General features: G+C 40.2%; 1 protein-coding gene across 1 annotated transcript in view; it reads left to right on the top strand.

Annotated features, from left to right (window-relative positions):
* The window catches only part of SLC6A5 (solute carrier family 6 member 5), a 30,467-nt gene extending 9,780 nt beyond the window's left edge, over positions 1–20,687 (top strand). The window contains exons 10-16 of the mRNA XM_059473855.1: positions 1,704–1,828; positions 4,867–4,979; positions 5,631–5,762; positions 7,346–7,445; positions 13,880–13,980; positions 16,844–17,011; positions 20,390–20,687. Of these exons, the coding sequence (XP_059329838.1) occupies positions 1,704–1,828; positions 4,867–4,979; positions 5,631–5,762; positions 7,346–7,445; positions 13,880–13,980; positions 16,844–17,011; positions 20,390–20,545 (895 nt within the window). The 3' untranslated portion in view covers positions 20,546–20,687. The remainder of the gene's footprint in view (positions 1–1,703; positions 1,829–4,866; positions 4,980–5,630; positions 5,763–7,345; positions 7,446–13,879; positions 13,981–16,843; positions 17,012–20,389) is intronic.
* Positions 20,688–25,489: the final 4,802 nt, after the last annotated feature.

Here is a 25,489-nt window from a genome sequence, read left to right as displayed (position 1 = left end):
GACTCCCCCAAGAGATGCCCAAAAACTCTCCCCAGTCAGGACTTCAAAGCAAACTCTCCTTGGGATTTCCACTGCCACCTCCTATGGCTTCTCAGTTCAGAATACTTAACTTAAAAAAGAAATGTGGACGAGGATATTAAAAAGAAATTTTAAAAAATATTTTACTAGTGCTCAAAAGTAATTGAATGAAATTATCCCAAAATATGGATGAAAGCTAACAGTGTTGCATACACAGTAACTCCCACCCAGCAATCCTTTGGGTTCTGTTTTTGAAAATGCTATTGCTGAGCCTTCTTTTTTTATTTTTTATTTTTTTTATGAATAATTGCAATCAGAATATCAGGGAAGAAAATGGAGGAAGCATCATGCTACCTTTCCACACTAACTTAACAATCTTTTGTGGAGTTTGGAAGATCTTAATGAAAATACTGAAGGGAATACATGGTAATGAAGTATAAAAATATCACAGTTCTAATACCATATAGATGCTTTACCTGTTAGGGAGGGATATGAGAGACCAAAGTAGAAATAATTAGAAAAGCTTAGTTACTCCCAATATTTTAAATTTTACAACAAAACCTTGAATATTGAAATGCAGTATGACTATTTTCTCTTTCAATTTCTATATTAATTACATTTTAATACATCAATTGTAATTTTCAGTTACACATTGATTTTAAACATAGTCCAAAATCCATAATTGCCGTACATTTACATAAATTGACTTCATAATGAATACCTGAAATATTTTAAACCTATCTAGGTTTTGGAAGAAGGTTAACACGTGATGGTTCCAAACAGCACACTATCATTTTTGTTTTCTGTAGACCCAAAGAATAAACAAAATAATTCCCGTTTAAACATGCTCTGTTGGATGTCCTAGGAGTTTGCCAGCTCAGTGAGATTCTTTGACAGCTTCTCAAGTTCTGTTTCATTCTCTTCCTGACAAAACAATAGCAGTAGGAATAAACAATTCTAGCCAACATAAACCCCCTAAACATTTAAAGTGAGGGATTTGTTTTTCTGAAGACGTAGGAGTTTATGGGGAAGTTCTCTGGACATGCATATTGTTTAAAGAAAAATCCTATTGAAAAAAAATCCCATAGAAATCCTACGGAAAGATCCCATTACATCCCTAAGGATGCAATAACTATGGATGGGGCTCACGAGGGCTGGTTTGCTGTCAAGCCTTGACATACCCAGCATAGTGAGATGTTCAGCTGTAGATTTCTTGAGGTTCCTTTGATAATAACCACCATGGAAAAAGGTACCAAGGAATCCTCCCTGTGCAGACAGGAAGGTCATTGAGCAAGCTCTGTACAGAAAGCTAACCCTGGAATTTTGTGTATAAGCACAAGAAGGACAAGACAAAAATCCTCTCACCTGGTCAGCAGTGGTTAGTCTGTACCCACTGTGGAGAGCAGATGTCCTGTGAGGGAAAAGAGTTAAAAAATGTGTTAGAAATCAAGACACCATGTCTGTCTGTTCTTCAGAGAGGCCAAGGGCAGATGTGCTGGGCCTGTGGTTCCTGCACAGCACGTGGGTGATGGAAGCTTGCAGAGCTGATTCCTGAGGAGTGTAAAATGTGCCTTCACCAGCACCCCCACAAGCTGTGTGTGCTGATGAGAAACCCCTGAAATACAAATACATACACAAAACCTTCCCTGTGTGTATCCCAACAGGCTTCTTGTGCTTTTTTGCAGGGACACTCTGATAGTGACGTGTACCAACAGTGCCACAAGCATATTTGCAGGCTTTGTCATCTTCTCAGTCATTGGCTTCATGGCAAACGAGCTCAAAGTGAATATTGAAGCTGTGGCAGACCAAGGTAGGGCTCACTGGCATTTCATTACTCAGACAGGCACCCGAGGCACTTCCAGCTCTGTTGTTGATGATCACAGATATCTGATATATGATCACTCCAGTATCATTGGTATTGGAGGTGGGAATGATGGCTTCAAACTGTTGTGGATTGCTAAGCCATGTGTAGGCATTTCTGCACAGGAGAAGGTAGTCTGGAAGTCAAGATTTTAATTAAAGCCTCTTAATGACTTGTTTGGTAAGAGAAGGAAGGAAACTGAGACTCATTTTAAACCTTTGTGTAAATGACTGATGGAGGGTAGGCTGCGATGGTTATTGGCCTTCTCATTGTTCTCTGCTGCTGTTTGCCAAATCCTCTCCAAGGGAAAAGTTACCTCTGGTGGTTGGAATTTTGGGTGACAGAAATCTGGCACGAGGGGTGGATTGTGCTCCTGAACTGCGGGGAGCAAGGAGATGCCTCCACAGAGAAGTCAAACATTTCTGAAGGGCTGATTGGAACACCTTGGTTAGCGAAGAGAGATGGTCACTAGTGGGGATCTGAGAGACTGAACTGGTAGAGCTGAGCACCACCACACCAACTAAACCATGGCTCTGAGTGCCAGTCATTGCTAGAGCAGCTCCAGGGATGAAGCGTAATCTCCCTTCAAGTTTTCAAAACCTTGAAGGAAAATGTTAACGGAAATACAAAGGGTTTTAAATTTTTTTCTTTTTTTTTCCTCTCCTAAATTATTAATCTGAAAAACATAGTACTTTTTTTTTTTTTTTTTTTCATTTAGAGTTTTCTTTTTAGGAAAAACTAGTTTATCTGGTGAACAAATGAAACTTGGAGGGAAAGACAGCACAACTTCTTTTTGTTCTAGTCTCTGATTAAGAACAGAGCTACAGCTGAAAAATATTATTCCTTATATATAGTGTAGTTGAAAGATGTTATACTTTAAAATGAAACTTCAAGGTAATTTTACTTTTTAAGACATATAAAGCACTTGGAGTTTTCCTGGCTTTAATGCACTTTTATAAAGAGTTCATACCCACCAAATCTTGGAAGATGGAAGGAATGGGAGGTTGCCTCCCTGTGATTATTTCCTGTGGTTGGATGCTACCAGGTGTGAGGGGCTGACCTGGAGACATGCTTATATTCTATAATTTAACTTTTCCTAGAGGAGTGATTAATGGGAACTCGTTATTCTGAGACTTAATTAAACTTCTAGATGCAGGCAGCGAGTTTAAACGGAGCCCTTACCTCCAACAGCCGAGAAGAAATCTTTAATTGAGAGATGAAGAGGGGAGCCCGTTCTCTCGGCATGAGGCATTTGGCTCGTGGCATTCGTATCTCACAGGAAACATCCCAGAGAGCTTGGAGGGGCATCCCTGAGCTGGGATCAACGGGCAGGAGCTGCCACCTGCTGTAAGGCTGCCACCACAGCCCTGCAGCCCCTGCTCCCAGGCACAGCTGAGCACTTACAAAAACAGTTTTACTTCATGATCAATAGAAATTAAACCCTATATATATATATATATATATATATATATATAAAAATCTAAGCACTTACAAAAATAGTTTTTCTTTATGATCAATAGAAATATAGAAATTAAAGCCATATATATACACATACATATATACATATATATACACATATATATACATATATACACACACATATACATATATATACACACATATATACATATATATAAATATATATGTATATATATGTATACACATATACATATATACATATATATATAAAGATCTAAGCACTTACAAAAATACTTTTTCTTTATGAAAAATAGAAACTAAAGCCCAATATATATATTTTAAAAAAAGATCTAAGCACTTACAAAAATAGTTTTTCTTCATGATCAATAGAAATATAGAAATTAAAACCCTATATATACATACATATATACCTATATATATATACACATATATACACACATATATACATATATATACACATATATATACATATATACATATATATATAAATATATATGTATACACATATACATATATATATAAAGATCTAAGCACTTATAAAAATACTTTTTATTTATGGACAATAGAAATGAAACCCCAATATATATACATATATAAAGATCTAAGCACTTACAAAAATACTTTTTCTTTATGAAAAATAGAAATGAAACCACAACATATATACATATACAAAGATCTAAGCACTTACAAAAATACTTTTTCTTTATGAAAAATAGAAATTAAAGGCCAATATATGTATTTTAAAAAAAGATCTAAGCACTTAGAAAAATACTTTTTCTTTATGATCAATAGAAATTAAAGACCAATATATATATATATAAAATCCAAGCACTTACAAAAATAGTTTTTCTTTATGATCAATAGAAATTAAAGCCCAATATATACACACACACATATATATATATATATATATATATATATATATATATAAAAGATCTAAGCACTTACAAAAATAGTTTTTCTTTATGATCAATAGAAATTAAAGACTAATATATATATTAAAAAAAATACCAAAAGAAAAGCCCAGACAAACAACCAAAAGGATGGAAAATTCCTGATTTAAGTTTAAAAGAATCCATCTCCTTATTTCTTGCGCTCTGCATTATTTTGGGTTTTCTTGTGGATTTTTTTAGAATCACAGTAGTTGTTGCCTTCTGTCTGCTGTCAGATCTCTGGGCATATATTTTATATTCTCTCCTCATTTAAGAGCGTGGCAACGAGTTGAAGAAGAGTATTTGCATTTCCATTCATGTTGCAGCACTGAGGTGTGGATGTTTGCCATGGGTTGCTAATTGGCAGGGAGGTGGCAGGAATTTGATCACAGAAACATTGCTGCAGTGTGCAATTTTTGCTATTTTTAAAAACTTTTGGATCAGTTTGTTTGTATACTGGTTGAATATGCATTCTGCTTGGAAAGTTGGACTAAGTGATTTGAAATTTACAGTGTAAATAGAAATCAATCAGGTAATGCTAAACTCTGCAATGTTTAAACTTTTTTGTAAATAGGAAAGACTGAATCTGATAATCTTTATTTGTCTTATTTCTAGGTCCTGGGATTGCTTTTGTGGTTTACCCAGAAGCCTTAACAAGGCTCCCCCTCTCTCCCTTCTGGGCTATAATATTCTTTTTGATGCTCCTAACTCTTGGATTAGATACCATGGTAAACTGCTTTTGTGTCCCATTCTTTTCCTTTTGATTTTCCTATTTATTTGTTTGGAGGACTGTGCAGTTGATTGCTATTTCCCATGTGTGTGGTGGTGTTCACAGGGGTCTGAGGATGAGGGAAGAGATGAGGATCTGACCCCATGTTTCAGAAGGTTGATTTATTATTTTATGATATATATTACATTAAAACTATACTAAAAGAATAGAAGAAAGGATTTCATCAGAGGGCTAGCTAAGAATAGGAAGGAATGATAACAAAGGCTCTGTCCCAGACTCTCTGTCCAAGCCAGCTGACTGTGATTGGCCATTAATTACAAACAACCACATGAGAGCAATCACAGATGCACCTGTTGCATTCCACAGCAGCAGATAACCATTGTTTGCATTTTGTTCCTGAGGCCTCCCAGCTTCTCAGGAGGAAAAATCCTAAGGAAAGGATTTTCCTTAAAAGATGTCTGTGACACATGTGAGCAGTGACTCATGAAAAAGGAGGAATGCAGTAAGGTCATCAAGGCTGAAATCATTTTGGCAGAGCTTTGGTGCTGCCATCTGAGCATTTACCACCTAGGACTCAAAATAATGTTCAAATTCTGATGTTTTCTCTGCTGTGTGTGCATTGGAATGAACCCTTTGGTTTGTGTTTCAGTTTGCCACCATCGAAACCATCGTGACCTCGGTGTCAGACGAGTTCCCCAAGTACCTGCGGACACACAAGGCTCTGTTCACCCTGGGCTGCTGCGTGTCCTTCTTCATCATGGGCTTTCCTATGATCACTCAGGTAACCACACTGCCTTTGAGCACCGCTGCCTGGCCCCAGTCCCCCTCTGCTGGCTGCTTTTCTCCTGCACAGGCTGCAAAATGTTCGGCTGAGTTCTGAATTCTGCCACAAGTGATACATTCTGTGTCTGAAAACGTTATTAAAAACAAACAAACAAACAAACAAAAAGGATGCTCTGGCTGAGATATTCTTAAAAGACATTGCTGTTCAAGCCTTTCTGAGAATCAGGTCTTTAAAATTTTCTCTAGCCAAACATCTCCGAAAAATAAATATTTTGTAATAGTCATAAATATATAAATTAGTAATAGTAATAATAGTAATAGTAATAATAGCAATAAATAAATAAATAGTAACAGTAATAAATAAACAGTAATAGTAATAAATAAACAATAATAGTAATAAATAAATACTATTACTATTACTATACTTTTTATATATATAAAGTATGTATATATAAAGTATATGTATACGTAGTGTACATATAGTGTGTATATATATATAGTACTGTATATATATAGTGTGTATATATATATATTACTGTACTATATATATATATATATATATATATATATATATATATATATATATATATATATAGTACAGTAATAGTAATAAATAAAGTATTCAACCCACACTGACAGAGGGCAGGTTTAGATCAGACATTAGGAAGAAATCCTTCCCTGTGAGGGTGTGAGGCCCTGGCACAGGGTGCCCAGAGCAGCTGGGGCTGCCCCTGGGTCCCTGGCAGTGCCCAAGGCCCCAAGGCCAGGCTGGACAGGGCTTGGAGCCACCTGGGATAGTGGGAGGTGTCCCTGCCCATGGCAGGGGGGTTGGAATGAAATAATCTCTAATGTTTCTCCCAACCCATTCTATGAATAAAGAAAAAAAACCCCCAATTTTGAATGTGATATGAATATGCACGCCTGTTTTGAGTGCCTTTCCTCTGAGACTAGACACATACTGATGGTCTCTGCAAACTGTGGAGTTAATACTGGAATTCCCATCTACTACTGATAAACTTCAGTGTCTTCTTCACTAATACCTTCAGCATGATATATAATTTCAAGATGAGATGGACAAAATCTTAAGATTTTATCCATCCTTCCACCCCTTTTTCTTTCTTTTCTTCCCCCTTACCTCACCACCTACCAGCCCAGCTTTTTTAGGCTGTCCTAAAGCCTGGGAAGGATTCAGTCCTTTATTCACTTGAATTGTGCTGCTTAACTCCATCGTGTAGACAGGATATTAAATCCTTTCCAAACAGATGAACTGGACTCATTATTATGGCAGTTGTGCTTCCAATGAAGATTTTGATTTTGTTGTGGTATTATGTGGTTTGAGACACCGCAGGTGGGAGTTCTGATCACAGTTCAGTCCTGCATCTCGAAGGACTGAATTCAAAGTCCTCCCAAGCTGTGCTAGGTAGCAGAATCAGGTGTGCCCTCTGCTTTTTTCCTGTTGGGTTTGCTATTCATTGAGCCAGAAGGAGGAGCCTGGCTCCAGCTGAGGTGTGGGTGCTGCCCTGGCTCCTGCTCCTGTCCTGCCTCAGTGCCACGGGTAATCCTCTCTCTTTCTCTCCCCAGGGTGGAATGTACATGCTGCAGCTTGTGGACACTTATGCAGCCTCCTACTCTCTTGTCATCATTGCCATCTTTGAGCTTGTTGGAGTTTCCTACATCTACGGTAAGAACAAACGTTATTGGACAGCCTCTGTCAAAGCAACATGTTAGAGAATTATAAGGGAAATTCTTGAGGAAAGGAGTGATTTTTCTCTGTAATAAAAGCCCCAAAACACTCTTAGTTTGGACAGAAGCATGGCAGGACTTCAGGATCCCTTTAAATGCATGTATTCAAAAGACTTTCATGCAGTCTCGAGTCATTTTCCACCAACAGCTCAAAGATATGAGTATGAGAATAGAGCTAATATTTAGTGACATTTTTCCAGGGGTGCTTTTGTGCTTCAACAGTTTTAGGGACAGAGACCTCCTGAGCCAATAGAGATTTATATGTACGATATCTATATCTATCTATCTATCTATCTATCTATCTATCTATCTATCTATCTATCTTAAAAATAGATACGTATACTTTATTTATTTATTTATTTATTTATTTATTTATTTATTTATTTATTTATTATTACTATTTTAGGGTGGCCCTAGCTGGATGCCAGGCACCCACCAGAGCTGCTCTCTTCACTGCCTTCTGCATCTGGGCATGGGAGAGAAAATATAACAAATGGTCATGGTTTGAGATAAGGACTGGGGCAGGTTGTTCAACCAATACTGTCATGGGCAAAACACACTCAATTCGGGGATATTAATTGCATTTATTGCTAAGAAAAACAGAGCAGGATAATGAGATGAAAATAAAACCTAAGAACACTTTGCCCCCATCCCTCCCTCCTTCCCAGCTCTATCTCATGCCCACAGGAGCACAGGGAGATGGGGAATGGGAGTTATGGTGAGTTCATCACAGTTGTTCCTGCTGCTGCTGCTCAGGAGAGGAGTCCTTCCCCTGCCCCAGGATGGGGTGATTCCCACAGGGCAGCTCTCCATGAACCTCTCCAATACGAGTCCATTTCATGAGCAACAGTTGTCCATGAATGTCTGTGATGTGGGCCACTCTTCCATGGGGTGCGGTGCTATGGGCTGCAGGTGGGTCTGTGCCTCCCTGTGCCCTCCCTGCATGGCTGCAGGTGGGTCTGTGCATCCCTGTGCCCTCCCTGGGCTGCAGGTGGGTCTGTGCATCCCTGTGCCCTGCATGGGCTGCAGGTGGGTCTGTGCATCCCTGTGCCCTCCCTGCATGGGCTGCAGGTGGGTCTGTGCATCCCTGTGCCCTCCCTGGCTGCAGGTGGCTCTGTGCATCCCTGTGCCCTCCATGGGCTGCAGGTGGGTCTGTGCATCCCTGTGCCCTCCCTGGGCTGCAGGGTCACAGCTGCCTCGCCAGGGGCTGCAGGGGAATCTCAGTTCCAGCTCCTGCAGCAGCTCCTGCCCCTCCTTCACCCTGCCCTGGGTGTCTGCAGGGCTGTTCCTCTCATGTTCTCAGCCTGCTCTTCTCTGTTGAGAATAATAACTTTTGTGCAATAACTTTTTTTTGTCCTTTTAAAATCCGTTATCAGAGATGTTGCTCCCCTTCCTGACTGGCTCTGATTTAGCAGTGGTGGGTCTGCCCTGGAGCCTCCAGGGATTGCCTCTGCCAGACACAGGGGAAGCCTTTACAGCTTTTCACAGAAGCCAAAACCTGTCCCTGCAAACCCAACACAGCGTTTAACAATTTCTGAAGGCTTTTTCCCCATGTGCACACCCAACTTTCCTCCTTCCTATTTGTCCATAATGTAGCCTCAAGATTGTGCAGCTACTCAGGGTGATTAATTATCCACAGTGGTCACACCAGTGATGCTGATCCCTGTTGATGCACATTAAATTGTGAGGAAGATCCTCAGTGTGAAACAGTGCAATCATCACAAAGCTGCTGTAGTTACCACAATTGATACCAGCTGCTGATGTGCTCCTAGACTTGCCCAGTGTTTTCAGGAGACTGATTCTTGGAAATGTGAAGATCTTCCCACAAACCATAAAGAATTAATTTATGCCTGGAATGGAAGGCTGTTTCTGCTGTTGCTGTGGACAGGAATAATTACATAGTTTAATCAGCTAGGCATAAAAATCCAAGATGTTCTGCTGAAGCTGCTTGTGTAGCCACTGACTCTGGGTTCTGGCCCTTTTCACTGAATACTTGTACCTGCCTGTGTTGTGGAGTCCACTCTGTAATATAAGTGCTTTTAAATATAGTACAGGTTTCAAATCATGGGGAATTTAAACTATAGTACAGGTTTCAAATCATGCAGAATTTAAACTATAGTATGGGTTTCAAATCATGGGGAATTTAAACTATAGTACAGGTTCCAAATCATGCAGAATTTGGTGCTCTTGCTGGAGAAATCAATGCTATAGACAGGACAGGGAATCAGCCCTTCCTTGTTTTCTCTGGTTTCATGGAAATTCAGCAGTGTATTTTAACCTCCACTGACATCCAATTCAGTGAGTATGTCTGAGAGATTGGCTGCTAAGCCAGACGTGACCTAGTGAGGAAATGCTACAGAATATTATGGAAATACTCAAAACACAGAAAGAAAAGTTGATTTAGGCCAGTCATGTTTTGATTGAACAAAATTCTTTGCTTTTTTGTCCCTGGAATGTAAACAGTTCAAGTAGAGCTGGTTTAGAGGTGAAATGAAAGCCAGCTTCTCTAAAATCAATGCAATTTCATAGGCAGTGACGAGTGGGGAGACTTGCAAAGATTTTAAGGGTTTGCTGGGGATTTTTTGCCTTCCTTCTCCTCCTCACTTTGCTGACAGCAGGCCTGAGCCATGCTGTGCTAGATGTTTTCACTCCTCATGGCCACCAGCACCAACAGCATCACCTGCTCTGTGCCAAATATTGCCCCCTTTAAAGCCATTGCTATTAGTGTGAAAGAGAAAAAATACGTGCTTAAAATATTTTTAATATTTTAAAAGCTACTGAAATCTGTGAAATTTATTTGCTCTGCATGATTTCAAATAAGGATGAAGGCAAACAGGGAGCAAGAAGCGGCTCTGTTCCTCCTGTGAACACTGTGTGGCAGAAGCACTGCAAACAGCATTTGTGGAATGACATCTCAGTGGGTTTGGAGGAAAAAACTGCTCTGGCCAGTGTTTGCCTTGCCCAGCAATTCCAGCATCCCTTAAAGCATTAACACTGATCAACAACATAAAATAATGCAGAAATAATAATAGCTCTGCAAAGGAAGGGCCTGAATAGAGGAGAAGGTTTTTTTAGTGAGTTATTACTTCAGTGTAATCGGATGTGGAAAAGGTTTGACAAATTACCAATTATTCTTTTTATGCTTTCTGTACAACTGATTGTTCATCAACAGATGTTGGTAAAACCTTGGCTGCAATCTGTTTCAAAGGAATTAACCCTTTGCTTGACTAAGGAGCTTCCTTTTGTTTAAATAAAAAGGAAAGACATTAAAATCATTACCTGTTTGACAGAGCTGCTTTTACTGTGCTAAAGCTGCTTTAGCAAGGACTGGGCACAGGAATACATCTGTGCATTTGTGATTTGTGTGTTGTAAATACAAGCAAAGCTGCTGCTTGTGCTGTATCCCTTCAAGCAGTGCTTAGAATTGGCATAATACATTTTCAAGGTCTGAGAACTGCTGTTTTACACTCCACTGCCACCTTTCTCTGTGCACTTGTACTCTTCATGGCAAGCAGCTTGGCACAAGCAGTGGCAGGTGCTGTTGTGGTGAAATAAATTTGTCTTTAGTGCTTGTTACATGTTCTGCTTGCTGAGCTTGCTGAGATTTTTAAATTAAAAAGAGACACATGGTTATTTCCTTGTGATCACTTATTTTTCAGTAGAGTCAGTGCTTCATGATGCAATCAAATGCACCTTTTTACTGTTTTAGATGTTTATTCTCCAGTTGTTTAGATTATGAGGAATGATTAGTAAAGAACAGCTTAGAGGTGAGGTATTAATTTAATCACCAGCATAATTCCCACTGTTGCATTTTGTAGCATTAAGCTAAAGACAAAAATCCCTGTGTGTGAGCGAAGCACTGCTGGAAACTGAAAATACATGATGGAAACTTTGTTTATGCTCCATGCAGAACTGGTTTTTGTCAGTTTGTTTTTGGGAAGGTTTGTTAGAGTGAGTGGAAGCTGCTGCTGTGTATTTGTAGGAAGCTTTAGTCATTTTGAACATTTTACCTGTAGCAGAATAGTGAAGTAGTTGACTGGCTAGGTTTGCAGTCTCCTTTTAAATGGATTTTATATGTCAGTACCTATGAATACATCATTCTACTTTAGAGAGGGAAAAATCAGATATGGAATATCATGTGTTGTTTATTGCCCAGAGTTATTCAGCAGGCCTGGCTGATCTGAGAGGGAGATCAGATTTACTGAGATCTGGGAAAAAAAGTTGGTGTTCTGTAAACTAAAATATCCTGTGCATTTCTTCTGTGGAACTTCCACTGGAAAGAGATAAGTAATGTGTAATCCCTCAATCTGTTATATACATTTGACTCCTGAATTGCTAATATTTAAGAGTGCTTTACACTGTGAATATCTACTGACCATTCCTAAAAGGAATTCCTTATTTGATTTTTTAAATTGGAGTTTCAAACAAATCTGTGCAGGTTTTCACGAAACCAGCATGAATTTTGGAGGCAGAAACCCTTGGTAATAATCCAGTTAGGTATCCCTTCTTTGCAGCAGCAAGTGTGGGTGAAGTGGACACTTTAAATGAGATTTAAACTTTGTGGAAATGCCCATCAGCCTGTACCTTGTGCTGCTGCAATTAAAGCCCAGCTTTGTTCCCAGCAGAGCACAGGGATGGCTGCTGTGTGAGCAGCTCCCTCACACTCACTGCAGATAAACAAAAGACAGGGACAAATCTTTCAACTGCAGCAAAAACCTCCTTCCAGCTCCACCACACGATGACCTTGGAGGGCACACTTTGTCCAGACAAACTTCTATTCCATTCCATTCCATTCCATTCCATTCCATTCCATTCCATTCCATTCCATTCCATTCCATTCCAACTTCTATTATAAAACAGAGAAGGACTCAATCAGTCAGCCTGGTGCTGAAGTACAGTGATTCCATGGGTCATAAAAATTACATGTGTTTTACACATGTAAGAGGCTTTCTGAAGAAGAAAACTTGTGGCAGTCAGTAAAAGGGAAAAAGAAGGAAAGAAATTACAGAAGGAAAAAAGTGACCCCTGAGTTACCTTGGCTCAGTGTTCTGAGCTTACATCCAATGCAGGTTTTAAATACAGTCCTTGCAGTGCCACTTTCCTGTTTGATTTCTGTATTTTCCTTCTGTGTTCCCTGTCATTGCAGGGTTCTTTAGCCCTTCTCTCCCATGCTGGGTGCCTGAGCTGGCCCTGAGGGGCTGCCAAGCTTCCCCCAGCCCTGCTGCCTTCTCCTGCACCACAGGGCACAGATGATGGAGCAGTGTTAGGGTTTCACTTCCTTAATTCTCAGAACAATCAGGTGCATAGATTTATTTCTCCTTGACATCAACAGCAAGGCTTCCCAACTGGGAGGATCAAGGCTGGGATTATCCCTTCTTACAGTCAGCAGCTGCAGCAGCTGACTCCATACAATAAGGAATAAAGAAGTTTATTACTTTGGTTACAAGTATTTCTTCCCTTACTCAAAGCCTTTTCTCCAGTATTTAAGCTTTCCCCACATCATGCAAGTTAGACAAAATGCTGCAGAATAATGCTTTGCAAAATTTAGATTAAATTGGCCCAAATTTTTAACTTTTATGTGAACAGATGAGCTCTGACCTCTCCCTTCTTATTACAATGAGGAAAGCTGTAATCAGTTTTAGGGTTTCTTTAAGCTTTTGGATAAATCACTGATAATGAAATTGCTAATGACTAAGTTAGTAATAACCAGCAGGAATAGCAGCTGCTGACCAGCACACCTTTCCTGGCACATGGCACGGCCAGGGAGGAGCTGCACAATGGCTGAAATACCATTTCCCAATCTTGCATCTTTTGTTAACTAAAGTGACCTTATATGAAGGTTAACGTATCAGCTGAGCTTTTTGTTCAGACAACATTGAATATAATTCAAAATATTTACAGGTGCTCTTTAGGAATTTTAAATATCAATTATGCATCAGGTGAAAAAGAGCAGGACATCACCAGTTTCAGTGCTGAGGGGTACAGCTGTGATCCAGTCATGTAGCAGGTAAAGAGAAGCTGAAATATTGCCTGAATATTAATAAGGCTGATCTTCACAGGGGAATAAAACAAACAGAAAAACAATTGCAGCTACCCAGTACATATCAGCAATGCTTTAACACAAAACATATTAAACACCTCATCTCAATGTAAAAGCTCAATTGCTTTAATCCCTAAGGAAATACTTTATTGGAATGGTTCCCACTCTATTAGTCCCATTTTTACTGTGTACTTAGATCGTCCAAGGAAGCTTTCAAACAAAAATTTGGAGTTAGTTTTCATAGTTGGACACAAGGGAGGGCACCAGAGCTCTGCTGCAGACTGCAGCTGCTTTCCTTCACACCTAACTGCTCCTTCTTTTGCTGTTCACAGGACTGCAAAGATTTTGTGAAGATATAGAAATGATGATTGGATTCCAGCCAAGTAAATTCTGGAGAGTCTGTTGGGCATTTGTGACCCCAACTATTTTAACAGTAAGGAAAAAAAAAAAAATTAACATCTTCTCCAAAGAGTTTTGCTGGTTTTTGTTCATTATGCATGATGTTTCTTGTTGTTAGCAGCTAGAACTTGGATGACAGCACATGTGCTCTTGCCATGGGCATGTAGAAGAAACAGCGTAAGGAATGGTGGTTTTGGTGGGGAGGGATGGTGAGTCCTCCAGGAAAACGGTGGCCTTTTCCTGGCCATGCAAAATGCTGCTGTGGCACACCACTGCACTGCAGCATTAGAGATTATTGTATATAAGTATGTAAATATATATATATAAATATATACAAAAATATAAAAAATTAAAAATATTTAAAATATATGTTTAAAATTTAAAAATATTTAAAATATAGAATGAATATACACTATTTATGAATATAAATATAAATATATTTATAAATATAATACTTATAAATATATAATGTAAATACAATATGTTTTATACATATCTATATAGATATGTATATCTATCTATATCTATAGATCTAGATTATATTTAATACTTATCTATATATCCATAACTATATATCTATATATCTATATATCTATATATCTATATGATATTTAATACATATCTATATATCTATAAATCTACGTATCTATATATCTATATATCTATGTATCTATATATCTATATCTATGTATCTATATCTATATCTAATCTCTGTGTGTGTGTGTGATATTTATGTATGCACAGGGAAAACCAAGATCTTCCTGTGCGCTGTCAGACGGAGCTAGGGACAAAAGCCATTTTATTGCCACAGAAGCTGGTGTAAGAGGGATGCTTTGGGAAGGCTGAGGTGGAGCAGAGTGGCAGAGGGAGAGGAGGAGGAGGAGGAGGAGGAGGAAGAGCGGGACTGTCCCGTCCCCAGTGCCCGGGCCCGGGAGGTGGCGCTGCGGGACAGCGCCCGGAAAGGAGCCCTGAAATCTAAAACCAGAGCGACTTTGGTCTATGTTTATTATTCTTCCTATTTTCCTTTCATTTTTATTTCCTCCCCAACACCTTCCTTCAAATTCAGTTAGAATTTGCTTCACGTTTAGGTCTCCATTTAATAAAAAAATATGTCGTTTAGGTCTCCATTTAATAAAAAAAAATGTCACGTTCTCAATTTCTCCATTGCTATGAAAGTTTTTCAAGTCCAGGGGACCGAATCCAATATCTGTATCTACATTTGCCATCTAGGTTTCTAACACAGTGCTTCCTTTACGTTTTAACCTCTGTGCAGATACAATCTGCAATCATATATATATATATTTATTTTTTTTGGCACAAGAATGAAATAATTATTTTAGCCATTTCAAAAGCTTCCAGCTTGACAAATCAGCACAAAACAACAGAGCCTTCTTTACCAGTATCTTCTGTTTGAGTGCCTGTACCTCCCCTTGGAAGCTCTCAAGCCTGAACCCCAGGTGCAGCAAGATTCTGTCCTTTAGTGCAGGGTAAGTGTTGGCAAATCTTCCTCTGGAGGGGGAAGAAAAAGGCACTGGCTGAAGTTAACAACTTATTTTCAGTATTGTTCATTCACAAATGAGGACATTTTTTTTCTGAAAACTGGAAAAGGTTTAGTTTTCACAGACAGGAATGCCTGTGTGAAGGCACCAGTGAGTTTTGGTGAGCTCACAGAATCCTGAGTTGTGAAGAAATGACATTTTCTACAGTGAGAACGATTTCTCCAATGGGTAAAATGAATTTTCTTGCATAGATTTTCTTTACCTGCTGTCTGCACTGCACTACAGCATTGCTCTGTGTGAAAACCAGAGCAATCTATCTTATCCACCTGTAGTTTGATTGTGACAATGTATGCTTGAAGTTTGCAGATCACTTTGAAAAAGTTTGAAGACATAGTCCAGTTTATAGTGTTGGGATGACATCAATGGTATTTATCTCCTCTTGGGGATCTTTTTAAAGATGAAGGCGTGTGCACATGGGATTGTTTTAGCTCTTTGTGTTTTTTCCAGTGGTTGTTTTCAAGATGCTGCCTTAGACCCTATTTCACACTTCTGAAGGGAATTGTAAGGCTTTTCTGCAAATTGCTCAGATCTTTTACTAGTCAGACTTGTGCTGGTAGCTCCTGTCAGTAATCACAACCAGGAAATAGGAAATTATGTTGTTTGTTAAGGAAAACAAATTGGAACTGACCGTGTTTACTCTCTAAACTTGCATGTTCTGTTGCTGTTCCCTGCAAATGCAATATTTAGTGAACTTACAGTGAGAAATAAACTGACACTGATCAGTCATCATTCAATTTTTAAGCAATGGAAACAGACAAAGCAAAACCAAGCAATGAATTCTTTTCTATTATTGCCTCTGTAAAGCTAATATTTGATACATTTGGATAGCCTAATATTAGACTTTCATTAGACTCCACATCTCTGGAACTAAAGCTGATCATTTTTATATGTGCCTTCACCTCGTTATACTTCTATAAATCTTCTGTGTGCAATTACTGCAAGCACAGGCATTTTCCAAAAGTTACTGAATTATGCACAAATGTAAGCAGATGTATTGCTGTTCACACAGTAAGTGAAATGGGGAACTTACCATAATCACATTAGGTAAAACTGCCAATAGACCATGTAATAAGGCATGTTACTCTAGGGACAAGATTCTATTTCAATTATTCTGGCACAAATACAGTGATTTTTGTGGGATTTTGCAAGATTTCCTAGAAACTCATTAGATTCAGGCTCTGACCCATTGATTAGAGCTTGTGGCAGCACCCTGCCTTAGGTGGATGTGGCTTTATGTGTATTCCATAGACACCAACTCTGTGAGTGTGGATACCCACAATTTGTGGCACAGCTTGTTTTGCTTACTCAAACATATTTGCTTTCCTTTCTTGTTCCCAGTTTATTCTGTGCTTCAGCTTTTACCAGTGGGAACCCATGACTTATGGAGCCTACCACTACCCAGGCTGGTCCATGGTGCTCGGCTGGCTGATGCTGGCCTGCTCAGTCATCTGGATCCCAGTGATGTTTGTGATAAAAATGCATCTAGCCCCAGGAAAATTTATTGAGGTAATCCTTCTGTCTTTTTGCTGTTTAAAAATATGGCCACAGGAGACAGTATCTTTCATTTCCCATCGATTTTTGTGATATTGAATGTCCAATACTGCTCAGATTACTTTCTGGTAAACCACTTATTGTGTTGCAAAGAGATGCTCAGTTGATTTAAATTGTGGACCTTCTATTCCTAATTTTTTCAAAAAACACAGTCCTGAATTGAGGAGTGTTTTGTTTTATGAGCTCTAGATAAATTTTACCAGGTTTTGTATGGCTTTATTGGGAGAAAGTTGTTCTAGATTCGTTGGCCTTTTTGCAAAAGCAGCACACAGCCACAGGAAGCCTCAGCTGCAGGTGTGTGCTGTGCCCAGGGAGCGTGGTCTCAAAACTAGGGGAGGGGAATTCAGCACCAGGAGAGGGAAATCAGCACCAGGAGAGGTCAGTCAGCATCAGGAGAGGGGAATCAGCACCAGGAGAGGGCACTCAGCACCAGGAGAGTTTAATCAGCACCAGGAGAGTTTAATCAGCACCAGGAGAGGTCAGTGAGCACCAGGAGAGGGCACTCAGCACCAGGAGAGGTCAGTGAGCACCAGGAGAGTTTAATCAGTACCTGGAGAGGGCAGTGAGCACCAGGAGAGGGGAATTCAGCACCAGGAGAGGTCAGTGAGCACCAGGAGAGTTTAATCAGTACCAGGAGAGGGAAATCAGCACCAGGAGATTCAGTCAGGACCAGGAGAGGGCACTCAGCACCAGGAGAGGTCAGTGAGCATCAGGAGAGGTGAATCAGCACCAGGAGGGTTTAATCAGCACGAGGAGAGTTTAATCAGCACCAGGAGAGTTTAATCAGCACCAGAAGAGGGCAGTGAGCACCAGGAGAGGGGAATCAGCACCAGGAGAGCGGAATCAGCACCAGGAGAGAGGGCACTCAGCACCAGGAGATTCAGTCAGGACCAGGAGAGGGCACTCAGTACTAGGAGAGGTCAGTGAGCACCAGGAGAGGTCAATCAGCACCAGGAGAGGGGAATCATCACGAGCAGATGTCAATCAGGGGTTGCCTTTGTGCAAAGCTGGGTCCTGGAGTCCCCCAGCAAGGCTTTTCATGCATCTCAATCTACTCATTACAAAACCCGGCTGGCAATCTTTGCTTTCACCTCTCTGCTCTTTTTTCTTCCTGAATTGGCTGATCCTTTCTGGCACCTGGGCTTAAAATAATTCCAGGTGGCAATTTATTTTTAATTTAAGGTCCTTTTGTTTATTTTGCTAATTGGATTCCTGACACTTTCCCCCACTGCTTCAGAAATGTGGTGGCCACCTCCTTCTCTGCATCCCTGAGTCCTGTCCCTGCCTGTCACCCCCTCTCCCTGGTTGTTCCCATCCCTCAGTCCCTGGCAGGATGAGCAGTGTCAGCATTTCATCCCTTCCTTGCCTTGCCCCTGCTTTCTGGAGAAGCTCAGTGCTCTTATTTTAAGTCTTTGAGGCTTTCTCAGTTCTGCCTTCTCATCAGTGCCTGCTGCTTGTGCTGCTGCCACCTTGGGAGAAGGAACAGACACTCTCTCCCCTTTCTGTAGCTGCTTTTACAGTTCAGCTTCCCTGCAAATCCCACCGGGGCCGTTTCTTGCTTCAAAAAATGAAAAGGAGAGAAAATGTACTAAAATAGCATAATCTCTTTGGTCTCTCAATATGTCACACTACACATGCCTAAGGGAAAAGACCACGCTTCTCTGCTACCCATGGAGCAAAGGAATGTTGTAGGAGAGGAATTTTCACAGTGGTGGGACAGCCTAGGGAGAGCATCCAAGCAGCAATGAGGCCACTTGTCTAAAGGGTCATCCAGCTCTTGGGTAGAGCAGCATTAGGAAATGACCTAATGTGGATTAGATTTGCTTCTTCTTTGGCTCATCAGCTTCTCCCACTGACACAAATGCTTCAAAACTTCTCATGTCTAAAACTGGCACACAAATTGCCCCAAAACCAGGGTGCTTCCCTTACTGGGTTTCCAGGTGTGCACCCAAAGAAACACCCAAGAGTTGGATCTGGTTTTGCTCAAGATCTTTCAGCTGTAGTCTGGTGTTTCCTCAATATTGAGTCTGCTGTATAAAATTATTATGGTTGATTTGGGAGGTAAAAGTTGCAAACTGGTAATTAAGCAGAGATTAAAATAACTGATAGAGAAGTCTGATCCACTTTATTAGGTAATAAACATATAATTGTTCCCTCTTAAGTCATCAAAAATACGTTTTCTTTCCTTTTTATCTGTGAATGCACCAATCAAATTATATATTCAATAAAGAACTCAGTGGAAAGATCAGAAAATTTTTGTTGTTTGCCAGGTTGACATTCTCCTCTTTCTTTTTTCCCGCAGATAGAAACAAAACATTTTGTCATCTCAAAATTAAAATCTTTCCTAGTGATATACTACTTTTTGGTAATTTGTTTACTTTGGGGAAATATGCTAACTATAAATCCAATTATTTTAATGCACTTACCCACTGCTTAGACCATTGGGCTGAGTAATTGTGCACATGTCCTTCAGTGAGAGAGCCTCACAGTCTGTGGCAGTGGTTCCGAGCCCCCCTCACATGCTGTGGGGTAGAATGTACCATTAAAACCTGGCCACTTGATCCCCTATTAGTCTTGGAAACCTTGTGCCACACAGATGCTGAGCAGTGTGTTAGAACCCTGGAAATTCCTCTGGCTGCCCTGGATGGCTCAAGACCCTGCCTGGGGGGCTCAGAGACCTTCCTACAGAGCCCAGGACCCCTGAGCCTTTGTTCTTGACCCATGGAGCAAATTGCCACCTTTATATGAAGAATTACAAGTCAAGAGAGTTTAGGCAGAATAATAGTTAGTTTGTCATGGGGTGAAAAAATAGATTTTTCAGGTTTTAGAATGGGGGCTTGGGGTCCCAAGATGGAGGAATTTGGATGTGCCCTGTCCTTCTTCTTTCTTCTTCTTGGCCTCCATCTTCTGGGTGACTTTTGGATTGGTTTAGGGTAGAAGCTCACTGTTTAACACAGGTGATGGGTATTGGGAAGTTATGGTAAATAGTGTGCATGCAGTTTTTAGTATAAAAGATAACACCACCCTGGGGGCAGGCAGAGTGCCACTGTCTGTCCTGCTGAACAGACTTCGGCAGGACAGGAGAAAGAATGTTATAGATAAGGAACAATAAACAACCTTGAGAATGAGAGTGGAAAAATCCTGACTCCTTCTTCGACTGCTGGGCTGGGAAAAGAGGCTTGTACGTATCTGAGTCACTGAGCAGCAGAGATCCTGAGAGCAGCAGAGCATTGCCAGGCTGCCATCACTAACCTTGAGTGAGCCCATGCTCCCTTGCTGTGCTCTGATCCTGCCCCTGGCACCCAGTGAGACTCTCTTTTCTCTCCCTGGCAGAGGCTCAAGCTGGTGTGCTCCCCACAGCCCGACTGGGGCCCCTTCCTGGCCAAGCACCGCGGCGAACGGTACAGGAACATGATTGATCCGCTGGGAACCTCCTCCCTGGGGCTCAAACTGCCAGCCAAGGACATGGAACTGGGGACACAGTGCTAATGATTATTACTAAAGGGTGGCAATCACACTGTCAGCCTTCTCTGATTTTATTTTCCCATTTTTGTTTTCACCCACCGCTTCTTCTTTCCCACAGTGCCTGAAAGTGGTTGCTTAGGAAAGCAGAACTTTGTTGTTGCATGCCATAGGGGAGGCCTAACCAGACCACTTCCAGGGGTGGGTGATGCCTGTGACACGTTCTGTACCTGGGGACGCAGCAAAAGTCTTGTGTGTGACAGGTGGCACAGCCAGGTGTTGTCAGGTGATGCAGGAACAAACAAAACCAAACCAAAAAGTCTTTAGAGGAAATGAGGTGTGCAGTCTGACCCCCTTCCCACAAGCACCCTTTGTAGCAGGTGGCTGGGGTGGGACTAGGATTTTGCTACCAGTGCATTCCAAGGAGGGTTCATCCCTCAAATAGGATGGAAGTGAGCAAAGAATGGGATCTCCTGTAGTCCTGATGTAAATCCAGCACAAGGCTCCTGTAGCAAGGGGGCTGCTTCCCTACACTGACAGCCAACCTTGACCCATCGTGTCTGCACACCTCCTTTATGATTTGTACTAACTTGGAGGGGTTGTTATGCTATTTAAACAAGTGGAGGACCTTGAAACAGCTTACCAGGAAGCAATGCATGGGGTGAGAACAAAACATGATAATCCATTTGTAGAAAAATAAGAACAAAGTGTTTAAAAATGATCAGTTGAGAGACTAAACTGCATTTGAGTTTAGAAGTGGTTTGGAAATGGTGTCAGAATGAGCTGTATGGGCATCACTGTTTGAAGTCCTCTCATATGTTTCTTTTGATAATTTGACATCTGTCATTTCAACTAGGAATGCCTCAGTTACACAAAGTATCTGACAACTTGCTCCTCGCCAAGTGAACTGTGATTTTACTCATCTCGCTCCAATACTCCGAATATATTTTTCTTTTTCTCTGCTTTTGTTTACAGTATCTCCTCAAAAAGCCATCATATAATTTGTGCCTAACTTTGTATCCTTACAAAATGGTAAGTGTAGTCTAGTTACCACCTGAAAACAGTTATTGGATGTGCTGTTCAACTTCGTGACTCCCCGTTCATTTGCCTCTAAGCACCTTTATATAACCTGTAACCCTTAGATGGTGTATTCTTCTCTTTCAGCCAATAGGGAAATAGCAGGACCCCACTTGTCTACATATTATATATATAGCACGTCAATTCTTCAAAGCAGTACTCTCTCTGAAACATGCATAGAGTATTTTTTTCATTAAAACATTTTCATTAAATAAAACCGCTCAAATCCTCAGTAATTAACCACTGCAGTTATCCACACAGGTGCAACATTAGGTGTAGAAAATGCAAGAGTTGAGGGGGAAAGGGCAATTTAGTAGAGGGCCATCATAGCATTGCATAGCATCCTAAATCACTACATTTTAGAAATCAGATATATGCAATCATATGAATATTAGACTTAAATAGTTTTGTTACCTATTGGACAGAGTAAAAAATAGAGCTTTTAAAGAGTACATTTATTTACCTAAATAGAAAATTAGCCCAACTTATTGTAAATGCACTAGAATGAGGGAGAAAAATATATCTTCAATAATTGGCAAAAATTAACCTTTATTATCTTGTTATATCCTATACATACATATATGATATTTTTTAACGGTGATCTGTGTTCATGTAGTGTGTGCTAGTGATGTTTTATGTCCCTATTAATATCTTACCAATCAGTGTAGAAATAATGAGCTTAGTAGTTTAGCCAGTTTTTTCCTCCCCACAGACACTGCTGTAGTAGCCTGTAAATGTTCTTTCCTTTCAGGGGACTGTTTCTATCCCGTTTTTCTCTCTGTCTGTCTGTCTTCATACTACAGGGTCTCAGGTAAATCCTCAGTTCATGTGTGTCCATAGATCAGTAGGTGTGCTGTTTTCATCCTGTTGAAGAAAACAAAAAGCTAAACCTTAAAGTAACACTTCCACAAATTGTAACTCCTTTCCTCTGTGTGTGTGTATATATATATGTATATGAAATATATTAATAATCATTTTGCTGAACTTCCTCTTTCACGGGGCAATTAGTGTTGCCAGTCCTAGGCACTGCTGGGAATCTTTAATCCTCACTCAGAACAATGAAGCACTATCAGGGCTTGTCAAGCAGGGCAGGGAGGGCAGGTTCCACAATATCTTACACTGACCCCTGAATCTCTGCTCCATGGGCTCTTGTTGGTCCCTGTCCCACACAGCAGCAGGACAGGACCCTCCTGTGGCCTTCTCTGCCTTAAAGCTGCTCCCCTTGCTTCAGCTTTGCCTGCTATTTTAATACAAGACTTGCTATTCTTACCTCCAGCTTTTATTTTCCTGGCAGAGGCAGGTTTGAGAAGCTGTGCTCTGTTTGAAGGTCCATAAGGATGAGCTGGAAATTTGGTTCCCACGTCTGGGTGGGGCTGAGGGACCTTCCCTGGATGCAAAAGGAAAACCCAAGTCAGCATCTCTCTTGGGAATTGTGTTTCTGTCGGGATAAATCACTCTGGGTCTCCCTTAACCAATATTCCCGGCCATCATGGTTTGATTTTTGGAGTCTGAGCCAATTTATCCTCGCTAATACTGTAATTTAAAAACAACAACAACATATATCTGCAGGTTTGGTCCTCTGAAAAGAGACAACACAGTCCAATGGTTTGGGAGCACTGACTCCTTTCCCTTAGTCTCAAGGCATGCCTTGGAACTGGGATTGCACATTGCCATGGAGCTCCCTCAGGGTGAGGATGTCAGCCACTGCCCACCTGAACTGTGACAGAGATATCATTTGAAGGAATACTGCTGGGATATGAGATCTTTTGGCTTGGATTGCCAAACCAGACTGCATATGAAATTGCTACTGAATTGCTTTCCATGATTTATGTAATTAATCTGCTTGCTTTTAATTTAGATGTTGTTCCTGTGCCTGCTAAGTCATTAGCACAGGATTAGGCTTGAATTTGAAACTCTGTAAACAGATGATTGGGACTTTTTGCTAGCTGATCTTTGTCTTCAGCTTTGACCCCATTGCTAGGCTTCCAAAAACCTTTGGAAAAGGGGAGAAATGCATACAAAAATCACAGAAGATGTAAAATTTTCACTAAATGTGAAAGGCAGGGTTTTATTTTGGTCACATGAAACTTTTTCTGAAGTATTTTACTGTCCAAATCTGAAAGCTGAGATTAAATTAACCAGCAGTGTCTTCTTTAAATGAGAAATAACCTTAAAGTTTGGGAATGCACTTCATTTACCATGTTCTAAGGAAAGTTTGCATGCACTTTGATAATTTTCTAAAAATAAATTTAGTAACTAATAGCATAACAGTAAAGATCTTTAAAAGAAAAAACAAGGAGGGGAAAAAGCCATATTAGTAAAAATGTGATGTATGTACTTTCAGATCTATCTATCTTGTGAGTAAAAAATGTTTAAATTTGGTGAAACTATGATGCATATTTTTTCTTTGAAATTAAATTGAATTTCTGGATGAGCTGAGATGCATTATTGTATGCATTAAAGATTATACCTAATGCAAATGCTTGCCATCTTCAGATTTTTTGGGGTCTTCCTCGTGTTTTTAATATGCAACGTTCAAAACCTGTGTTTCAGCTAGACAAGGCAGCACTTTGTTTCCAAAAGAAGGGTTTAACAAAATGACCTTTAATTGAGAAAGACTTGGATTGTCTTTATATGATGTTTCAATTGAGTCCAAGTAGTCTTTTGATTCATTTCTGCTCCAATGACCACATTAGACGTGCCTGCACACTGAAGATCATTGCTTCTGATACACTGTGTGACTGTCTCTCACCATCAGATCCCAACACCTGATTGATTTGAAATACCTTTGGTCTTTTTATTGTGTACAGTTGTTTGGATAATATGATTTCCTTTTGCCTGTGTTAAAACAATGTTTACGTATGGCAGTCATTGGTCTCCTGTTGGTTTCTTTTTCTGCAGCTCCACTTCTCCTTGCAACCAAGGACAGACTTGTAGGGACTGTGGGCTGCAGGCAGCAGAGCTTTTTGACCAGAGGCATGCCCGAAAGCTCCTCTGTTCTGCTGTTGTGAGAGACACTCGTTCCTTGGTTTGCAGTTGGGTGGTGTGCACATAAGGTACCTGGGAAATGGTGAGAGCTCGGTGTTCCTGAGGAGCTCAGGTGGGTGACCTGGGGCAGGAGGGGAGAGGCGTGGGGATTCCTGCCTTTGGCACCCTCAGGCAGCCTATCACCAAAGAGAGAAGGTTTTCCTGAGGGGTGTATCATAATGTGAGAGCTAGGTTGAATCTTAATGCTTGCAATATTTTATTTGCCCATAACATTTAAATACATCTTCAGGTAACCATTTGCCTTATAGCTACCTTCCATTGTTAGGAAAATTGACTAAAACATGGTGTTATCTGTCCTTTATATTATGTAGTATTACCTTCTAAGGTAGATGCTTGGCTGGTATAAATTGTCACAGCTTTGTCTGGAGCTGTGACAATTTACACCAGCTGAGAATTTGCTCCCTGTGTCCTATGGCACTTTATTACAGACCCATCACTGATGGGTTAAATCTTAATTACTTGCGTAATGTCATATATAATATATATATATATATATATATTTACAGGCATTCTATGGGGTACTGCTGCCTATGGATAAAGATTTGTACCCTAACCAGATCATGACGATTTTTCATTAGCTGTATGTGCAAAAGATATATTGTTACAAAGAATGCATCATATGTACCTCATGTAGTACATATTATGTTGCTGTATGTTGTTAATTTCAGAAATCATTATTCTTGAGGGCCCTACCTCAGATTTTGTATTTATGTGTAAAAATGCAATTTATTGTATTATATATTTGCCTAATATATTTGAATGTGATAAATTAAAACTATTCAATAATGTATGGGCTCTAAAGACTCTAAATAAATGTCCAGTGTTTTAAAACAGAAATGACATCAG

This window comes from Ammospiza nelsoni, chromosome 6, assembly GCF_027579445.1.
Source record: "Ammospiza nelsoni isolate bAmmNel1 chromosome 6, bAmmNel1.pri, whole genome shotgun sequence".
Classification (NCBI taxonomy): Eukaryota; Metazoa; Chordata; class Aves; order Passeriformes; family Passerellidae; genus Ammospiza; species Ammospiza nelsoni.
The sequence above is the reverse complement of the archived record's forward strand: the minus strand, read 5'-3'. Positions and strand labels throughout refer to the sequence as shown.